The sequence below is a fragment of the Enhydra lutris genome, unplaced genomic scaffold, assembly GCF_002288905.1.
Source record: "Enhydra lutris kenyoni isolate GAN:26980312 unplaced genomic scaffold, ASM228890v2 scaffoldscaffold7, whole genome shotgun sequence".
NCBI lineage: Eukaryota > Metazoa > Chordata > Mammalia > Carnivora > Mustelidae > Enhydra > Enhydra lutris.
Window position 1 is genome coordinate 36,414,026 of NW_019154091.1, and position 16,887 is coordinate 36,430,912.

The window sequence follows — 16,887 nt, forward strand, 5'->3', positions numbered from 1 at the left end:
AAAATCATAGACTATGAAATATTCACAGGACTTTAGTAATCTTTTACTAAAACTATTCAAGAGGTGAGCTAAGGCATAGAGGAAATCAATGAAGACCACACATATATGCCAGGACTGGAAACCATTTCTCTCAGTTGTTCTGGGCTTCTTCCCATAGAAAATCACTGTATCTTAAAAATGATACATGTCAGGGCACCTGGGTGGCTCAATCGGTTGAGTGTCTGCCTTTGGCTCAGGTCATGATCCCATCGTCCTGGGATCGAGCTCCTCATTTGGCTCTCTGCCCAGCAGGAAGCCCGTTTCTCTCTCTCCCTCTTCCCCTGCTTGTGTCTCCTCTCTCCCTGTCTCTTTCTTTCTGTCAAATAAATAAATAAAATCTTTTTAAAAAAAATGATACATGTTTTCCCCATATATTTGTTTCCTCATTCATTTAATGAGCAGATTAGACATGAACTTCTGTAAGATCCACAATAGTTTTAGAATTCTCAGTATTTGTTCACTTTGCATTACTAAATACACATTAGGCCAGTTTAGCTGTCTATATAGTTGAAATTGCAGAGAAATGTAATGGAAAGTAAAGAAATTGAGAGGGAATATATAGTCAAGACTCAGAACATACTTTATTTCTGACAGATTTTAGTTCTTTTTGGCAGATCCATCGATTTTCTGTGTCACAGTAGTCAGAAACAATTCCTGTCTGTGAGATGAAAACACAGCTGCTTTCTTGAGTAGAACCAGTAATTTGTAATCTGTGGAGCAAAAGAAAAGCTTCTCTTAGTGTTTGGGATTTTCTCACATAATTCTCTTCATGTAGCCAGTGTCTCCTGTAAACTTCAGGAAACAATGGGATGCTAAATTATTAAGTATAGCATAAGTACACAGTCACAAATATAATGGTATAAAATTTTTCAAAAAAACATTTCATTTATTTATTTATTTAGAGCACAAATAGGGGGAGGAGCAGAGGGAGAGGGAGAGAAACTCCCAAGTAAACTCCATGCTGAGTGTGGAGCCTGATGTGGGACTCAACTCTGGGCTGGACATGGGGCTAAATTCCAAGACCCTGAGATCTGAGCCACTGAGGCACCCTGAAATAAACCTTTAATTTAAAGCTCTATCAATCTTTGGAACTTGCAAGTTCATCTTCACTGGAAAAGCATCTCCTCTAACAAGAAGCTTCATAATAACATATACAAAGAAAACAAGCTTTGGAAACTGGGATTCTCTTCTTATTCTTATTCTATCATTAACATATCATGTGAAATTTTCTTTACTGAACTTCAATTTTCTTAAATATACAGAACATAACCACTAATATTTGGGGGAGACATTGAGATGGCACATGTGAAAGTATGACAATGCTTAAATGTAAATGTAAAGTAAATGTATTAAGTATGCAGTGAATGAGGAACATACAGGGTCTACAGACTATGGACGCAGCTAGGAAAAGACGCTTTCTTTTTGTGGCATGTGGTCAGAAGTTTCCTTTTTTTCCCATTCCAGACAGAGGTTGGAGGGTGTGTGCTTCAATATGCCATTAGTTCCAACAAACAGGAGGTTTGGGGTTCACTGCTGGTGAGGGTGAGAGAGTAGAATCAACAATGGAATAGGCAGCATTAGGGTCAGGTGCCAGGAATGGGGTGAGTTCAAGACTCACATATGTGTTTCAAACCAACTGGAGTGGTGGCTGTGGACAGGGTTCTGTCACAGCTTTTCTTTGTTACTTCATTGCATTTCTTCATGCAGTTCCTTGGTCCTCAGTGGCCAATCTGATTCTTCCCTAGTGTCTGACACTCTTGTCAAATTATGAACTTCTCTCAACGGGGCTATTGCCGAAGTCCACCATGTTTTATTTCTTCTATCTTTTTGATCCCTTCTTCAGCTTTCAAGACATCTTTTTTAATGCTCAGATGGCCAGACCAATGACTGTCTTTCCAAAAGGCTATCAATGGCTTCCCAAGCTTTCCTTGACAGGATCTCAGATTGGTTCTCTAACCTTATCTCATTTAATCCCTAAACAGTCCTGTGAGAAAAATTATCATCACCCTCTATTTTTCTCTGTACCAGCAAGCCAGGCTGACAGTTAAAATGGAGGCAGAATCTGATGCCTTTTCTACTCTAACCCGATACCTTCTACATTTATCTGATCACCGCTATCTTACTCAAAGCATCATTTTTATTCCAGAGTAAAATGGAATGTTCAGCTGAATTTAATTCATCCACTTTACCTATATTTCTGCTCAGAGACACTTCAGTGTGTTTTCCAATTTCATTATGAACCTCAGTAAAATAAGTACACATACATTAAATTGAATCAACCAAAATTAACCTTTACTGTATGTCTGAAAAATTAAAAGTAAGTCAATATCAAAATTTCATTTATATGTAAAGTATAGGATATAATACCCAGAAAGCATATAAAAATATGAGGACAGATTTTTATGTGTGTTTCTGTGCTCTGTGTGTGTGTGTCTGTGGTATATGTGTGGAATACATGTGGTGTATATATGTGTTGTATATGTGTAGTGAGTATGTTTTGTGTGTGGTGTGTGTGGTATATGTGTGATGTGTGTTTGGTGTGTGTGGGTGTTGTTTTTGGTGTGTTTTACTGTGTGTGTTTGTGGTGTACATGTGGTGTGAGGATAGATTTTATTTAACAGAATGAGTATGCTTACCTTTTCAGGACACTTTATTTATTTATTATTTATTTATTTTAGATTTATTTATTTTAGAGAGAGTGAGAGAGCACACAGGGAGAGATACAGAGGGAGAGAGAATCCTATGCAGACTCTGCTGAGCACAGAGCCCAACACGAGGGTCTGTCCCAGGACCCTGGGATCATGACCTGAGCCGAAACCAGGAGTCAGACACTTAACCAACTGCACCTCCCAGAACACTTACTTTAAGGTAATATTTTAAAGAATCATATTTTAAAAAATAGTTTAGAACATAGGTCAAACAATGTGAAAATGTTCTAATGAAGGCAGCTTTTTTTCAATGTTTAACACTTTCCATATAATCACTACAGCTTAGATAAACTTGAACATGCTCCTGTGTTTTAAATTTCATGTTTTTTCCTCATGTTCCTCATGTTTTTTGAATGGTAAAAAAATTTTAACTATAATTTATGCAAATTTGATTGAATCAAAGACTCAAAAAATGTGACATAATATCTCTTCTGAAAAATTTATCAAAAAGTTCTTTTTTTTTTTAAAGATTTTATTTATTTATTTGACAGAGAGAGAGAGATCACAAGTAGGCAGAGAGGCAGGCAGAGAGAGAGAGAGAGAAGGAAACAGGCTCCCTGCTGAGCAGAGAGCCTGACACGGGACTCAATCCCAGGACCCTGAGCCGAAGGCAGAGGCTTTAACCCACTGAGCCACCCAGGTGCCCTATCAAAAAGTTCTTTACAGAAACATTATTGAATTCCTACATGCTTTTGCTTCTGATGAAAAAAAAAATACTCTTCCCTTGTTGTATAATTAACCATGAATTCTGTTAAAATATGTAATTTACCTGTGCAGCATCAATCCATATTAATCAAGCCATATTTATCCCATTAATCAAGCCATATTAATCCCATTTCCTCAAATAACTGTCTCCTTTACACCACTAGTTAAAATACAAAGCTGACCCTCAAACATGGGTTTGGACTACACACTTTTATGCATTTCTTTTTGGATAAATAGAATACACTACTGTAAATGTCGTTTCTATTCTTATGATTTTTAAATAACATTTTATTTTCTCTATCTCGTCGTGAGAATACAATATAGAATATATATAGCATATAAAATATGTGTTAATCACTAAGCTTTTGGTGTGTCTGGGATCTGCACTCTGATATTTACTTTTTTCTCCCCTCTTATATTCACTGTTCCACGGCTGATTGTGACCAACCAAGGCATGTTGTTCCACAACTTGAAAAACACTACTTAAAATTTTTTGCATGCTAAAAGCCACCAGCTAGAGATGTTTAATTTCATGTGCCCCCTCCCAAAAAAGTTAGTCTGTTCCTTGTCTCCTCTAAAACCCCTTTGCAGATAAAAATAGATACTGCTATTAAGTCTTTTCACATATGGAAATTTTCAACAAACCAACTTCAACATCATTCATCTTAGTCTATTCTGAACCTCTTGAAAATTTCTAAACTAAATTAAAACCACAAAACTCAATCTTCCATAACAGTATTACTATCGTGAAATATAAACCTGATATAGAGTGAATATTCAAATTAGCTGGTCTAATACTCACACATTTGAATTTAAAAATGAGCCATTTATCCACTTCCATTTCTTTTCAGATAATGTTAATCCAATCCAAAATAGCATTCCCTTTTCGTTTATCCAGTTTTGTATGAGTTTCTACCAATGAAATGAAAAAAAAATGTTGAATACTGAATTGGCATTAGCTATTCATGGTTTGCATTTTTCTACTCGTTCTCTAAACCAGAGTTCAAGTGTACCTAGTCTATGATACCTTTCCTAACTCCCCATCAGAGTTAATTATTCTTTCTTTGTGATATTATTATGTCTACATTTATACTAATATTGTTGTATGCATCAAATTATATTCAATTATTTGCTTACACCTGTGTATAGTCTCTCAGACTGTGAGCTTCTTGAAGTCAAATTTGCTACTTCTATCTGCGTAGAACGTTTGGGCTAAAGCCAGAAGATCTTGGTATGGTTAGAAAAAAGTGCTGAGTTTTACTAAGGTATCTTATTTAATTATTTACCAATTCTTCCTGATCTTGAATAAGCAGCAAACTGGATTCTTTTGTGGAACAATCAGTCAGACTGTCTTTCCAAGTGTTGGAAGCATGGGAAAGAAACAAGCATTTTTCTCGGAGTAGATGCCAGTCTCCTGGGCACTTTAACAGGTTTGGTTTCTCTGAGGTAAACAGAAAGAAGAAATAAGTAAGTGTTATATTTCTATCCTGTCTCCACCCACCACAACTAATCATACATGTACAGGTCACTGTAAATGCACAGAAGTCTCTGATTCTCACTGTGAGAACAACAAATGAATTTATTATAATTTGAGGTTTTTGAGACTTACTGTTCATTCTGGTGTCAAGAAGTGGAAATTCACAACCATGAACTCTATTGAGCATAAATGGAATTATAGTTATATTGAGCATCAATGGAATCATAGAATATTAGAATAGGGAAAGACCATCAATGTCATTTAAGCAGCCACATCCTACTTTTTAATGCACTAACAGAATAATTTAAGTCCACATAATCAGATGGTGGTAGAAGTCAAAACTATTCCTGAGTTTCCTGTAATAATAATTCCTACTCATACTAGGGCTGACTCCAATATGTAGTTTTCCAAAAAATGTTTATTTTAAACAATGTGTAAATTGCAAGGTAGATAATAATTGATTTCACTAAATTAATGACAAATTATACGGAAAATTTCTTATTGCCAAATTATCTATTTGCTAACTTCAGGCCAAAAAGGACAATAGGACAATAATTAACTTTTTGACATGCTCATTAAGATCATCAAATATTTCACGTGAGCCCATAGTTTACTTTTTAATGTGTTATTTGACTATTAATTATTGAATATTCTAGCAGCAACTTTTCATGAGGGAGCATGAGCTGGTGATTAAGATCATAGACTTTGATGTCTGGCCACAGGTGTAATTTCCGTTGTCACCTCTTACTGGGTGACTAAACAATTTGCTTATCCTTTCCATTTCTCAGTTTTGTCAAACATAAAATGAGAAAGATAATGCCATCTTAATGTAAAGTTTGGTATCTGTCAAATATGGGCTATTATTTTTAGGAAGTTCGAGCTACCAAATTACCTTTTGTTTCATTCCTGTTCTCTTGAACATCCACTCGGCTTTCTTCTATTGATGAGTTTCGTCTTAAGAATATCACTAATAAGTAAGGAGAAACCATTAAGAAAATTAAATGCTGAATGTGGTGAAATGGATATGTTATATTGATCACGTTAGGAGACTGTATTATCTCAACAAGGTTTAATGTTGATGGAAGATAAAGCGATAGTAATGTCATAGCAAAGGGTCTAGAACACAACATATGTGTTAGAACACAGCATACATACACACACAAACAACAAGAAAACACATGAAACAGTGAACTCACACAGACACTGACTTACCTGCTATCTACTCTTAAGTTGTTTAGACTCCTGACCAAGCTTTTTCATCTTCAAAATGAATATAATCATGCTTACCCCATAGGAGAGATCGCCTAGTGCATTCTGGAATTTAGTAACACTTAAAAAAACTGTAAATAGGGGAAATTTTTATTCTTCTTTGTCATTGTCATGTTTTTATTACAATTGTGATCATTTTCAGGTTCTGGGAACACATCTGAAATACCCCATGAAGATGATCAGAGCAATTAAGAAGATAAATGTGAAAGGCTGAAGTTTGCAGAGGAGGTTTGGGCCGAGCATTGTGTAAAACACTGTTTTGTAATTGTTTTTATTTATTAGTCTTTCACTAAGTTTGAGGTGGCCAAATGATGTTGATACTCTAGTATTTGTGATAGAAATAATATAAGTATTCTGAAGCAAATGATCTTGAATCACTTACCTGAAACACTCAACCCAATCACAGTCAAAGTAAGAACAATAACTGCGGTACAACCAAGTTTCAGAGCAAAATGATGCCAAGATGAACCTTGACAGATGTCTGAGAAGTTAAGAAAATATACTCAGTTAACCCAGTTGAGTACATCTGGTACAAAAAGCAAGGGCGTTTTGGATCACATATAGGCAGATTCAGGTTGGGAGCTGGGAGCAGGGAAGAACATTTATCACCCATATTAGGGTCCCAGGAGGTGGATTCTCAGTGAGATCCAGCTGAGAGTTTGCTCATTGATAAAACAGAAATATTTATGCTTGTCTTATGTACAAATGATCACTGTAATAATCAGGTGGGATAGATGTGGAAAAGTTTTGAAAATTGCCAAGCGCTGGTGTGAAAATGAAGCACATACCCTATTGTAGGGAGTAAGTTAAAGGACTTTGTTTAAAAAGGATGGCCTTCATCCGGTCAAAGTATTTTAGAAAGAGCTCTACTGAGGCTCTATTTTGTGTTAAGCACTATTTTAGGTTCCGGTGATATACTACATTTCTGTTCTTGGACATGGATTCCTCTACTTTATTGTTGTCTAAAACAATTATCTCCAACTTGAATCAGATGCATGACATTAAGGAAGAGTGTTTTGTGAAGCTGCATATTATTTTCAGTATTTCAATGAATGTAACGTAGCACAAACTTATGTCTACAACATTGCATATTCTAACAAGATATCAAACACATTTGTATTTCTCTGTAATCATATCATTTGTAATATATTGTATATCTCATGTTCATCAGAAATTGTGATTGTATTAATTAATGAAATGGAAGCCTAAATTAATCATAACTTTATCAATGTATTTTGGTTCTCAACATCTTTATTTGTTTAATTTTTAAAAAAATTTTATTTATTTACTTGACAGAAAGAGAGCACAAGCAAGGGGAGTGGCAGGCAGAGGGAGAAGCGGCCTTTCTGATGGGGTAGCTTGATCTCAGGACCCTGGGATCATGACCTGAGCCAAAGGCAGATGCTTAACCGATGAAGCCACCCAGGCATCCTCGTTGTAGACATCTTTAAAATTTTGGATTTCATAGGGAAAAATCGTGAGAGTAATTTTCTAATAAAAATATTTATCCCACAATTCTTTCAGGTCTTGACTCCAGTGTCATCTCGCCATCACCTTCTGTAAATATTCCACTTGATACAGTCCCCTCCCTCAAAACTTAATTCCACTTCCATTTTTTATTTTCTTCAATTGCACTTAATATCACATGAACTTTTTACATATACTTAGTTCTTTGTTTATCTGTGTTTATAGTAGTATAATATAAATGTAATAAAGGAAAATATTTTTCTCTATTTTGTTTACTGCTGTAGTCTCAGCACCAATAGCATGCCTGGCATATAGGAGGTGCTTATTTTTCTAAATTCTTTTTTTTTTTAATATTTTATTTGTTTATTTGACAGAGAGCTAGAGAGAGAGCACAAGTAAGCAGAGCGGCAGGGAGAGGGGGAGAGAGAGAAGGAGGCTCTCCGCTGAGCAGGGAGCCCAATGCGAGGCTCAATCCCAGGACCCTGGAATCATGACCTGAGCTGAAGGCAGCCGGTTAACCAACTGAGCCACCCGGGCACCCCAGGAGGTGCTTATTTTTGAATGAATGAATAACCTCTAGAGGAATTTTGCCAACACCTTACATATTTTTCTAAGGGACCAAACCCCTTGGCTATGACAAAATAGGTCAATGTTCACATCTCTGTCTGGTTTTACTGACTCCTTTGGTTGTGCTCACTATTTTACAGTAACCACAGCCTGAAAAATTTGGCCAAGAAGCTCAGTAGTGGTTTCACAATAAATGTAGTATCAGGTCAATGGTTTTTAATGACACATTTTGTTGACTTTATTCTACTTTTTTAGGTTAGCTTTCAGGATGATATTTTGTAGGATAAAAATATAATCAGACTAGACAAATTTTCTGGACCCACTGGTTTGGGGTCATAGAATAGCTTTTGAAGAAAATCTCCCTGCCTCTTTTCTCTTCCTTTTTTCTGACATTCCCTTTCAACATGATTTTCCTTTCTCTCCACTTTTGCTAGATCTAAATAGGGTAAAAGAACTCCTACTCTGTCCCATAAAAAAATAACTGTGACTAAACCAAACCCCAACTGCAGTTATCAAAATCATTCAATTTCCCTTAACCACTATATGAACAGTATAGTGAAACTTATTTAGTAACCCCTAAACCTTTTTTCCCAATTTAGAACATTGCTAATTTAATAGTTGCAAACCTATACCAAATCATCCTAAAAGGATATAGACCACATGCTTAGCACAACATGAAATGAATATCAGATTAGATAAAAATCCCAATATTACATTTGGTTAGATTTCAGAAAGTCATGATAATTTCATATGTATTTTCAGCCTAGTTCCTAGTCTTTTTTTCACCCATGTCCAGATCATGGCATCCCTCACCTATTACTTCACATTACACTTCCCCATTTCCCCCCACCGCCACAGAGAAGTGTGATTTCAACAAGTATCAAATAGGCTCGTTCGTTAATGATATTCTCCAGTGTCTCATGGCTTATCTCCTTCTAAACTGTAATACTTTTTTTTTTTTTTTAAAAGATTTTGTTTATCTGTCAGAGAGAGAGAGAGTGAGAGCGAGCACACAAGCGGTGGAAGTGGCAGGCAGAACAGGCAGAGGGAGAAGCAGGCTTCCTGCCAGGCAAGGAGCTTGATGTGGGACTTGATCCAAGGACCCTGGAATCATGACCTGAGCCGAAGGCAGTGGCTTACCTGACTGAGCCACCCAGGCATCCCTAAACTGTAATACTTTTCCAGTATCAAATTTCAAAGTCAGAAACTATCACACTTTAATTATATTGAAGTCTTTGATCTTGAATATGATTTTCTTCCAGAATTTTCTCCCCCTTCTCTTTGGAGAGGGAAGGATGTTAATCATTAAGCTTATACTTTACATTGTGAAAAAATACTATAGAAGTGAATTCATTGGAACTTAATCTTAGTATTTTGTGGAGGGATTTGGAATAATGTAGGTTGCCATTACAGCAAGGTAGTAATGTGTCTGTAAAAATATTACTTTGTTTATACGTGTAAAATATTTCTTCCTGGTTTTTAAGGCTCAGTAATAGAAGTGATGTTCTATTTTCACACTAGTGTCTTTAAAAAAAAAAAAGATTTATTTATTTATTTATTTGACAGAGAGAGTGAGTGAGCACAAGCAGGGGTACTGGAAGAAGCAGGTTCCCCACTAAGCAGCCTCCTTGATGGTGGGTTCGATGCCAGGACCTTAAGATCATGACAGGAGCTGAAGGCAGACACTTAACTGACTAAGCCACCCACATGCCCCCACACTAATATCTTGATAAAAAATGATATCTATAAGGTCTGTGCTTTTCTGCACAGTTATTGTTACCTACAGACAAACTGTGCTGCACCACCATAACGTAAATATAGGACTGCTGCTCATCCTCAGAGCAGTGATTTAAAATCCTAAATACAAGAAGAAATTGTAACTCTGGAAGATAAACAAATGCCAAAAGGAAAATTAAAGGTACCTACCTTGAGGAAGTGATGGGGGTGATGAACTTGTAAGGCAAGAACCCCTCGATAAGTTTAAGTCAGCATATACCACTTGTCCATCCATTGCAAACAGGGGCATATGGCACTGAACTTGTGTGTAAGGGCAGACTCCAAGTTCTGTGAGTCAAGATCAGCAAAAGGAAGTGCCCAGTCTGAAATGCTTTGTTGTCTCTCTTGTATTCCCTCCCACCCACACTTTTAGCTGTGGGTTTTCTCCGTAAATTAGTGAGACAATCCACTTATTGGGTGTCCAATATACTTAGAAACGTAATATCTACCTTGCTTAATTACCTGGTCTGTTTTACAAAATTTGGGCAAAATTTTGTCGTTATCTTTCTAACCGTTACTTTTGAGTATCTTTCTCAGCGTCAGAACCAGGATGAGGCAAATAAGACATTCATCTAGGGTGTAATTTAAGGGACTCTCCAAAAAGACTCAGTAATCAAGAGAAATAATAGTTAATTCAATGCTACAAAAAATAAACATTTATGCAAAAAGTGGCAGGATGCCTTTTAAAAGCTCTAAATTCTTCCTGAAATATTTGTGTTCCAAATAAAGTTGCAAACTATGGAAAAGAGCATCTAAATGTGGAAACGGCCACTTATAAGATAATAAAAAAAAAAGCATCTATAAACCACTCCTGAGTATAACCAAGTTTCTATGTAAGTAAAAAAAAAATTGAAATCTGCCAGAATTATAGAAAGTGGAGCACTTAAGTCTGTGGAATTTCCTCTTTCAAGAATTTTTGGGTATAGGACCTTGGATGTCATCAAATCTGACATTTCCACTTTACAAATGAGAAAAGAGAAAAACAGGATCCTCAAAGTCACTTAATGTAATCAGGGCAGAACTGTATCAAATGCTCAAAATCACTGGATAGTGAAAGCAGTCTCCTGGTTTTGACTCCCCAGAAGGCAGGAAGTGTCTGTTCACAGCAGAAAGTTTTCATTCTGTGCCTGCTATAGCCGCACACACTTATTCCTTAAAGATTACTGATAATTATGAAAAGTAAGAATGTGTGAGAGTTGAATGACCCAAAAAGAAAAATATGACATTTGTTACTTTTAAAAAAATTTTGTTAGATTTTATTTATCCAGAGAGAGAGAGAGAGAGAGAAAGAGAGAGAATGTGTGAGTACAAGCAGGGGGAGTGGCAGACGGAGAGGGAGAAGAAGGCTCCCCTTTAAGCAGGGAGCCTGACAGGTGAGGGGAGTTTCAATCCCAGGACCCCAAGATCATGATCTGAGTGGAAGGCCTATGCCTAACCCAGTGAGCCACCCATGTGCCCCATTACATTTATAATCTATGCATCCTTAAGCTGATGGTGAGGAAAATCAAAAGAGGTTGCTGTTTTTAGAAACGTATGAAAAATACGTGTTCATATATTATAAAAATATATCCAGCATTGTTGATGATAATATTCTGAATTTAAAAACTTCTAAATATTTCTTTTCATTTTCTTGTGAGAGTTTGATTATTACAGTGATACACCAATGCTTATCCACCATTATTTAGAAGGTGGATGTTTCACCTTTCCGCCAAATTCTGAGTTTTGAGTATGATATACTGGGTCACTAAAACTAGCTTAGGTTGATAATACCATTATATGCACTCTTCAGTGACTCAGTGACAATGTTCTTTAACTATCTGATTATTTGGTAAACTAAGAGTCACTTTATTTGTGCTGTGATATTTGGTTTTGTCACATGCTTCACCTAAATTTTTAGAGTAAACATAATCTGCCAGGATTATGGAAGGGGATACTGGGTTATCTATATAGAACAATGATTCCTGAATTTTAGTGTCTATATAAGGAGCACCTGGAATCTTGTTAATAATGTAGAATCTTGTCACACATACTCTTCCCTTCCTAAGATAAAGTTAGTCTGAGATGGGGGTTGTGTTAAAAAAAAAAAAAAAAAAAACCATCCCAGGTAACTGGGGTGGTTCATGAACCACAAATAAATAAACACTCATGTAGCAAGTAAAAAGTGTGGGGATATTTGAGGAAGAACAATAGAAATAACAGAAATCTGTTAATCAGGGGATTTAAATAAATGCTTTTAGTGCAATAAAGTTTAATTTAAAGTTATGCAGAACCAGGATGCCTGGGTGCCTCAGCCTTCTGCTCAGGTCAGGATCTTACAGTCCTGGGATGGAGCCAGGACTGTAGGGCTTCCCCTCAGTGGGGAGTCTGTTTGTCCATCTCCTTCCCATGCTCATGCACTCTCTCTTTCACATAAATAAGTAAAATCTTAAATAAAGTTACAAAGCATGATTGTGAATATTAAGAATCCACAATGGCCATGTGAAAAATAATTCATTTGAATGTTCCTTTCAGAGTGTTTCCATAGCTTAAAGAGAAGTCAGAACAAAAAAGGAGTCTTTACTTGTGCATCTATACTATCCAACATATTGATGGTTCATTTTGCTTGTTACAGCCATCTTCACAATCATCTGTCATGAAAGACCCTTATTGTGTAATCATTATTGCATACATATAAAATAAACCTTTCATGGAAATTCATACTTGGAGAATGTTTTTAGTTATGTTCATTCTATTCATCTAGATGGCACTTTTGCAAAAAGGATATCAGAATTTAGGAATACACTGTCATATGTATATATGTTATATGCATATATACGTCACAGCACATATAGTGTATGTATGTGTGTGTGTATATATATATATATATATATACACACACACACACACACATATACACATACATACAGAGTAGGCACACATATAATATATATGATGTTAAAGCTAAGTATTTCAGAGAATGAATGATTACAAACCGTGAGATTTAGAATGTATAATAGTAGCAATGATATTGAGTAACTAAAAAAACAATAAAGAAAGATTTCTTTTTACTGTATCACCTATTTTGGCTTTGAGCTTTTCTAGGTTAATAGTGGGAGTTGGGAGTGGACAGGAAAAGAGGTTAAAAAAAACAAAGTTACTTTTGAGTGTGAGGAAATATAATAGAGGCCAGAAGATAGCTAGAAATGGAAAAATGAGTGGTAAGAGAATAATTGGGTGCAAGAAGGTGGAAACTCAAGAAGCAATATGTGGTAATCATGAGACAAGAGAATCCATTCCAGGCTTATAATATAAAAGAAAAGGCAGGCTAGGAAGCTACAGACCCTTCTTCTTCCACTGTATTAACAACAATATATGGAACAGAACACCTCTGTAGGAGTTCTAGAGACCACCTGAGAAACTGCAGCACCCAGGCTATTATAAAACCAAGAAAACATTCCACCCAAAGGGGTAGGATAATTCCCAGCATTTGGTAAACTCATTAGTGCCCTTACACTTACACAGCATATTGTGGAGACATTAGGAGGAAACCCCATGTAACCTCCTTCAAGATGGGGAAAAAAAAAAGAGTGGACCATGCACCCAACATTCTGGATTGTCTGAAGGCTACTCAATTAACTGGTTTCTGTCTTGCCTAACTCAGAGTTTTTAGGGGACCAGTTCAACATAAGCTACTCAAAACTGAGGGGAGCAGCAAGCAGAGCTACAGTATTTCAGGCAGACATGAGAGGAAAGGAAATGAAGAAAATTAATCCATTTATAATAACATCAAAAAGAATAAAATACTTAGGAATAAATCTAATTAAGGAAATGAAAAACTTGTATGTTGTAATCTATGCAACATTACTGAAAGGAATTAAATAATAATTATTTAATAATTATTTATTTCCATAAATAAATGGAAAGGCAGACCATGTCATGGATTGGAAGACTTAATATTGTTAAAAAGTACATACGCATAAAATAATCTTTAGATTAAATGCAATTCCTATCAAAATCCCTAAGATACTTTTTTTCCTCATGAGTATAAAAAAAAAAGGGGTGCCTGGGTGGCTCAGTCATTTAAGCATCCAACTCTTGATCTCAGTTCAGATCTTGATCTCATGGTCATGGGACTGAGGCCCACGTCAAGCTCTGTGCCGTACTTAGAGCCTGCTTAGGATTCTCTCTCTCTCTGCCCCTCCCCCCTAAAAAAAAAAAAGAAATAGAAAGAAATCATCCTAAAATTCATATGGAATCTCTAGGAAATTCAAATAGACAAAACAACTTTGAAAAAGAACAAAGTTGGATAACTCATACTTTCTGATTTTAAAACATATCATAAAGCTACAGTAACTAGAACAGTGTGGTACTGGTGTGAAGACAGACAAATGAATCAATAAAATAGGGAACCTAGAAATAACTCTCATGTTTTTGGCTATACGGTCTTCAATAAGTCTGCCAACACTACTCAAGGGTAAAAGAGAATCTCTCCAACAAATAATGTTGGGAAGTAGACATGCATAAGAATGAAGTTGGAATCTTACTTATTTTACATATAAAAATCAACTAACAATGTAAGTGTAAGACCTAAATTTATAAAAGTTCCGGAAGAAAACATACAGGAAAAACTTTATAACATTGAATGTAGCAGTGATTTCTCTTATTTGATACCCCAAAAAAGACAACATCACAGCTAGGCAAATGGGACTACATCAAACTTTAAATCTTTTGTGCATCAAAGGACACAACAAAGTGAAAAATCAACCCTCAGAATAGGAGAAAATGTTTGCAAATCATGTATCTGATAAGGGGTTAATATCCAGAATATATAAAGAATTTCTATGACTCATATACTGCAACAACAAAAAATCAAAAAGCATGATTAAAAAATAAGCAAAGGAGAGGAGGAGCAAGATGGTGGAGGAGTAGGAGATCAAAATTTCATCAAGTCCCAGCAGTTCAGCTAGATAGTTATCAAGCCATTCTGAACACCTACAAACTCAACAGGAGATTGAAGAGAAGAAGAGCAGCAATTCTATGAACAGAAAAGTGACCACCCTCTGGCAGGTAGGACATGTGGAGAAGTGAATCTGAGGTGATATTTGGAAAGATAGACCACTGGGGGAGGGAGCCTCCATCAGCCACTTCCTGGCAAGTGAGAGAGCAATGGAACACAAAATCAGAACTTTTAAAAGTCTGCTCCAGTGAGGGATGTGGCTCCAGAGGTTAAGTAGGGGGTGGAGCCCTCATGGGGACAGTGTGGTCTCAGAACCCGCAGGGTCACAGAAAGACCGGGGGTGTCTGAGTGCGGCAGAGCTCCCAGGTATCAGAACAGGGAAGCCACTGCAGAGATGGAGCCCAGGAGGGGCTTTCAGCTTGGTGTTACCTTAAACCATGATCCAGTCAGAGTCGGGCCACTATTCTTTGAGAAGGGTCCCCACAAGTGGCAGATCCAGGGAGACTCACCTTCCTCCTCTGGGAGGAGCCATGCAGGAACACACTGGAGGAATCTGCTGGGTTTGGAGACTCCAAACAGGCCTGGGTTTGGAGACTCCAAACACCAGAGATAGAAATGCCTGGTCACAGGCTGGGTGAGCTCGGAGCTCGGCCGGAGACCAAGGAGATGGGAGGGATTGACTACTTTTCTCTGAGGGTGCATTGAGGATTGGGGACCCAAGCTCCGGGCTCCTGCAGGCCAGAGACTGGGAGGCCACCATCTTCATTCCTGTCCTCCAAAGTGGTACGGAAAGTCTTCAGGGAACAAAAGCTCCCAAAAGCGAATCCGAGCAGATTACTTAGCCTGGCCCCTAGCAAGGGTGGTGCAATTCTTCCTCAGGCAAAGACATTTGAGAATCATGGCAACAGGCCCCTCCCCCAGAAGATCAGCATGAACATCCAGCCAAGACAAAGTTCACCAAATGAGAACTGCCGAACTTCCGAGCTAGGGGAATGGAACACAGAATTCATGGATTGTTTTCTGATGACTCTATAGTCTTTCAAAGTTAAATTAAAATTGTTTTTTTCTTATTCTATTTAAAAAAAAATTTCCTCTTTCCTATTTTAACCCTTTAAAACGATTTTACCTTAATATCTTTAAAAAGACTTTTAAAATTTTCATTGTTATAGTCTTATTCTATCCCTTCATTGTATTTAACCTTATTTTTGTATATAGGTTTTTCTTTTTAAAAATTTTGGGATACAGTTTCTTCTAAGAGATCAAAGTATACCCTAAATCTAGCACATGGCTTTGTTCTAGTCTCCAGCTTGGTCACATTCTTTCCTTTTTCTTTTTTTCTTTTTTCAAACAACTTCTTATTTATAAAAAATTCCTTTTTAAAAATATTTTTAAATTTTTGTCTTTATAGTCATATTCCATCCTTTCATCATATTTACCCTTATTTATGTATCTATATAAGTTTTTCTTTCTTTAAAATTTTGGGAGGCAGTTTCTTCTAGCAGATCAAAATACACCCAAAAGCAAGTGTGTGGCTCTGTTCTATTATATATATATATATATATATATATATATATATATATATTCCCCCCTTCCCCTCCTTTCTTCTTCCCCCAGTTTCAGGTCTCTTCCAATTTGGTTAGTGCATATTTTTCTGGAGTCATTGCTACCCTTTTAGTGTTTTATTCTCTCATTCATCTATTCTTATCTGGATAAAACGACAAGGCAGAAAAATTCAGCTCAAAGAAAGAACAAGATGGGTGCCTGGGTGGCTCAGTTATTAAGTGTCTGCCTTTGGCTCAGGTCATGATCCCAGGGTCTGGGGATTGAGCCTTGCATCAGGCCCCTTGCTCAGCAGGAAGCCTGCTTCTCTCTCTCCCACTCCCTCAGCTTATGTTCCCTCTCTTGCTGTGTCTCTCTCTGTCAAAAAAAAAAAAAAAAAAAAA

At 36.7% G+C, this 16,887-nt stretch overlaps 1 protein-coding gene across 2 annotated transcripts; it reads right to left on the reverse strand.

Moving 5' to 3' along the window:
* Positions 1-601: 601 nt before the first annotated feature.
* LOC111142292 (killer cell lectin like receptor B1) lies at positions 602-10,258 on the reverse strand. 2 transcript variants are annotated; one of them, XM_022495351.1, is made up of 6 exons: positions 10,159-10,258; positions 6,581-6,679; positions 5,822-5,896; positions 4,739-4,893; positions 4,255-4,364; positions 602-749 (listed from the first exon to the last, which is right to left on the reverse strand). In XM_022495351.1, exons 1-6 carry the CDS (start codon positions 10,256-10,258, stop codon positions 602-604), a joined length of 687 nt encoding a protein of 228 aa, XP_022351059.1. The 2 variants fall into 2 exon arrangements, with proteins under 2 accessions (XP_022351059.1, XP_022351060.1); XM_022495352.1 differs by lacking the exon at positions 6,581-6,679 and having other exon boundaries at positions 10,159-10,243.
* Between the last annotated feature and the right edge of the window lie 6,629 nt (positions 10,259-16,887).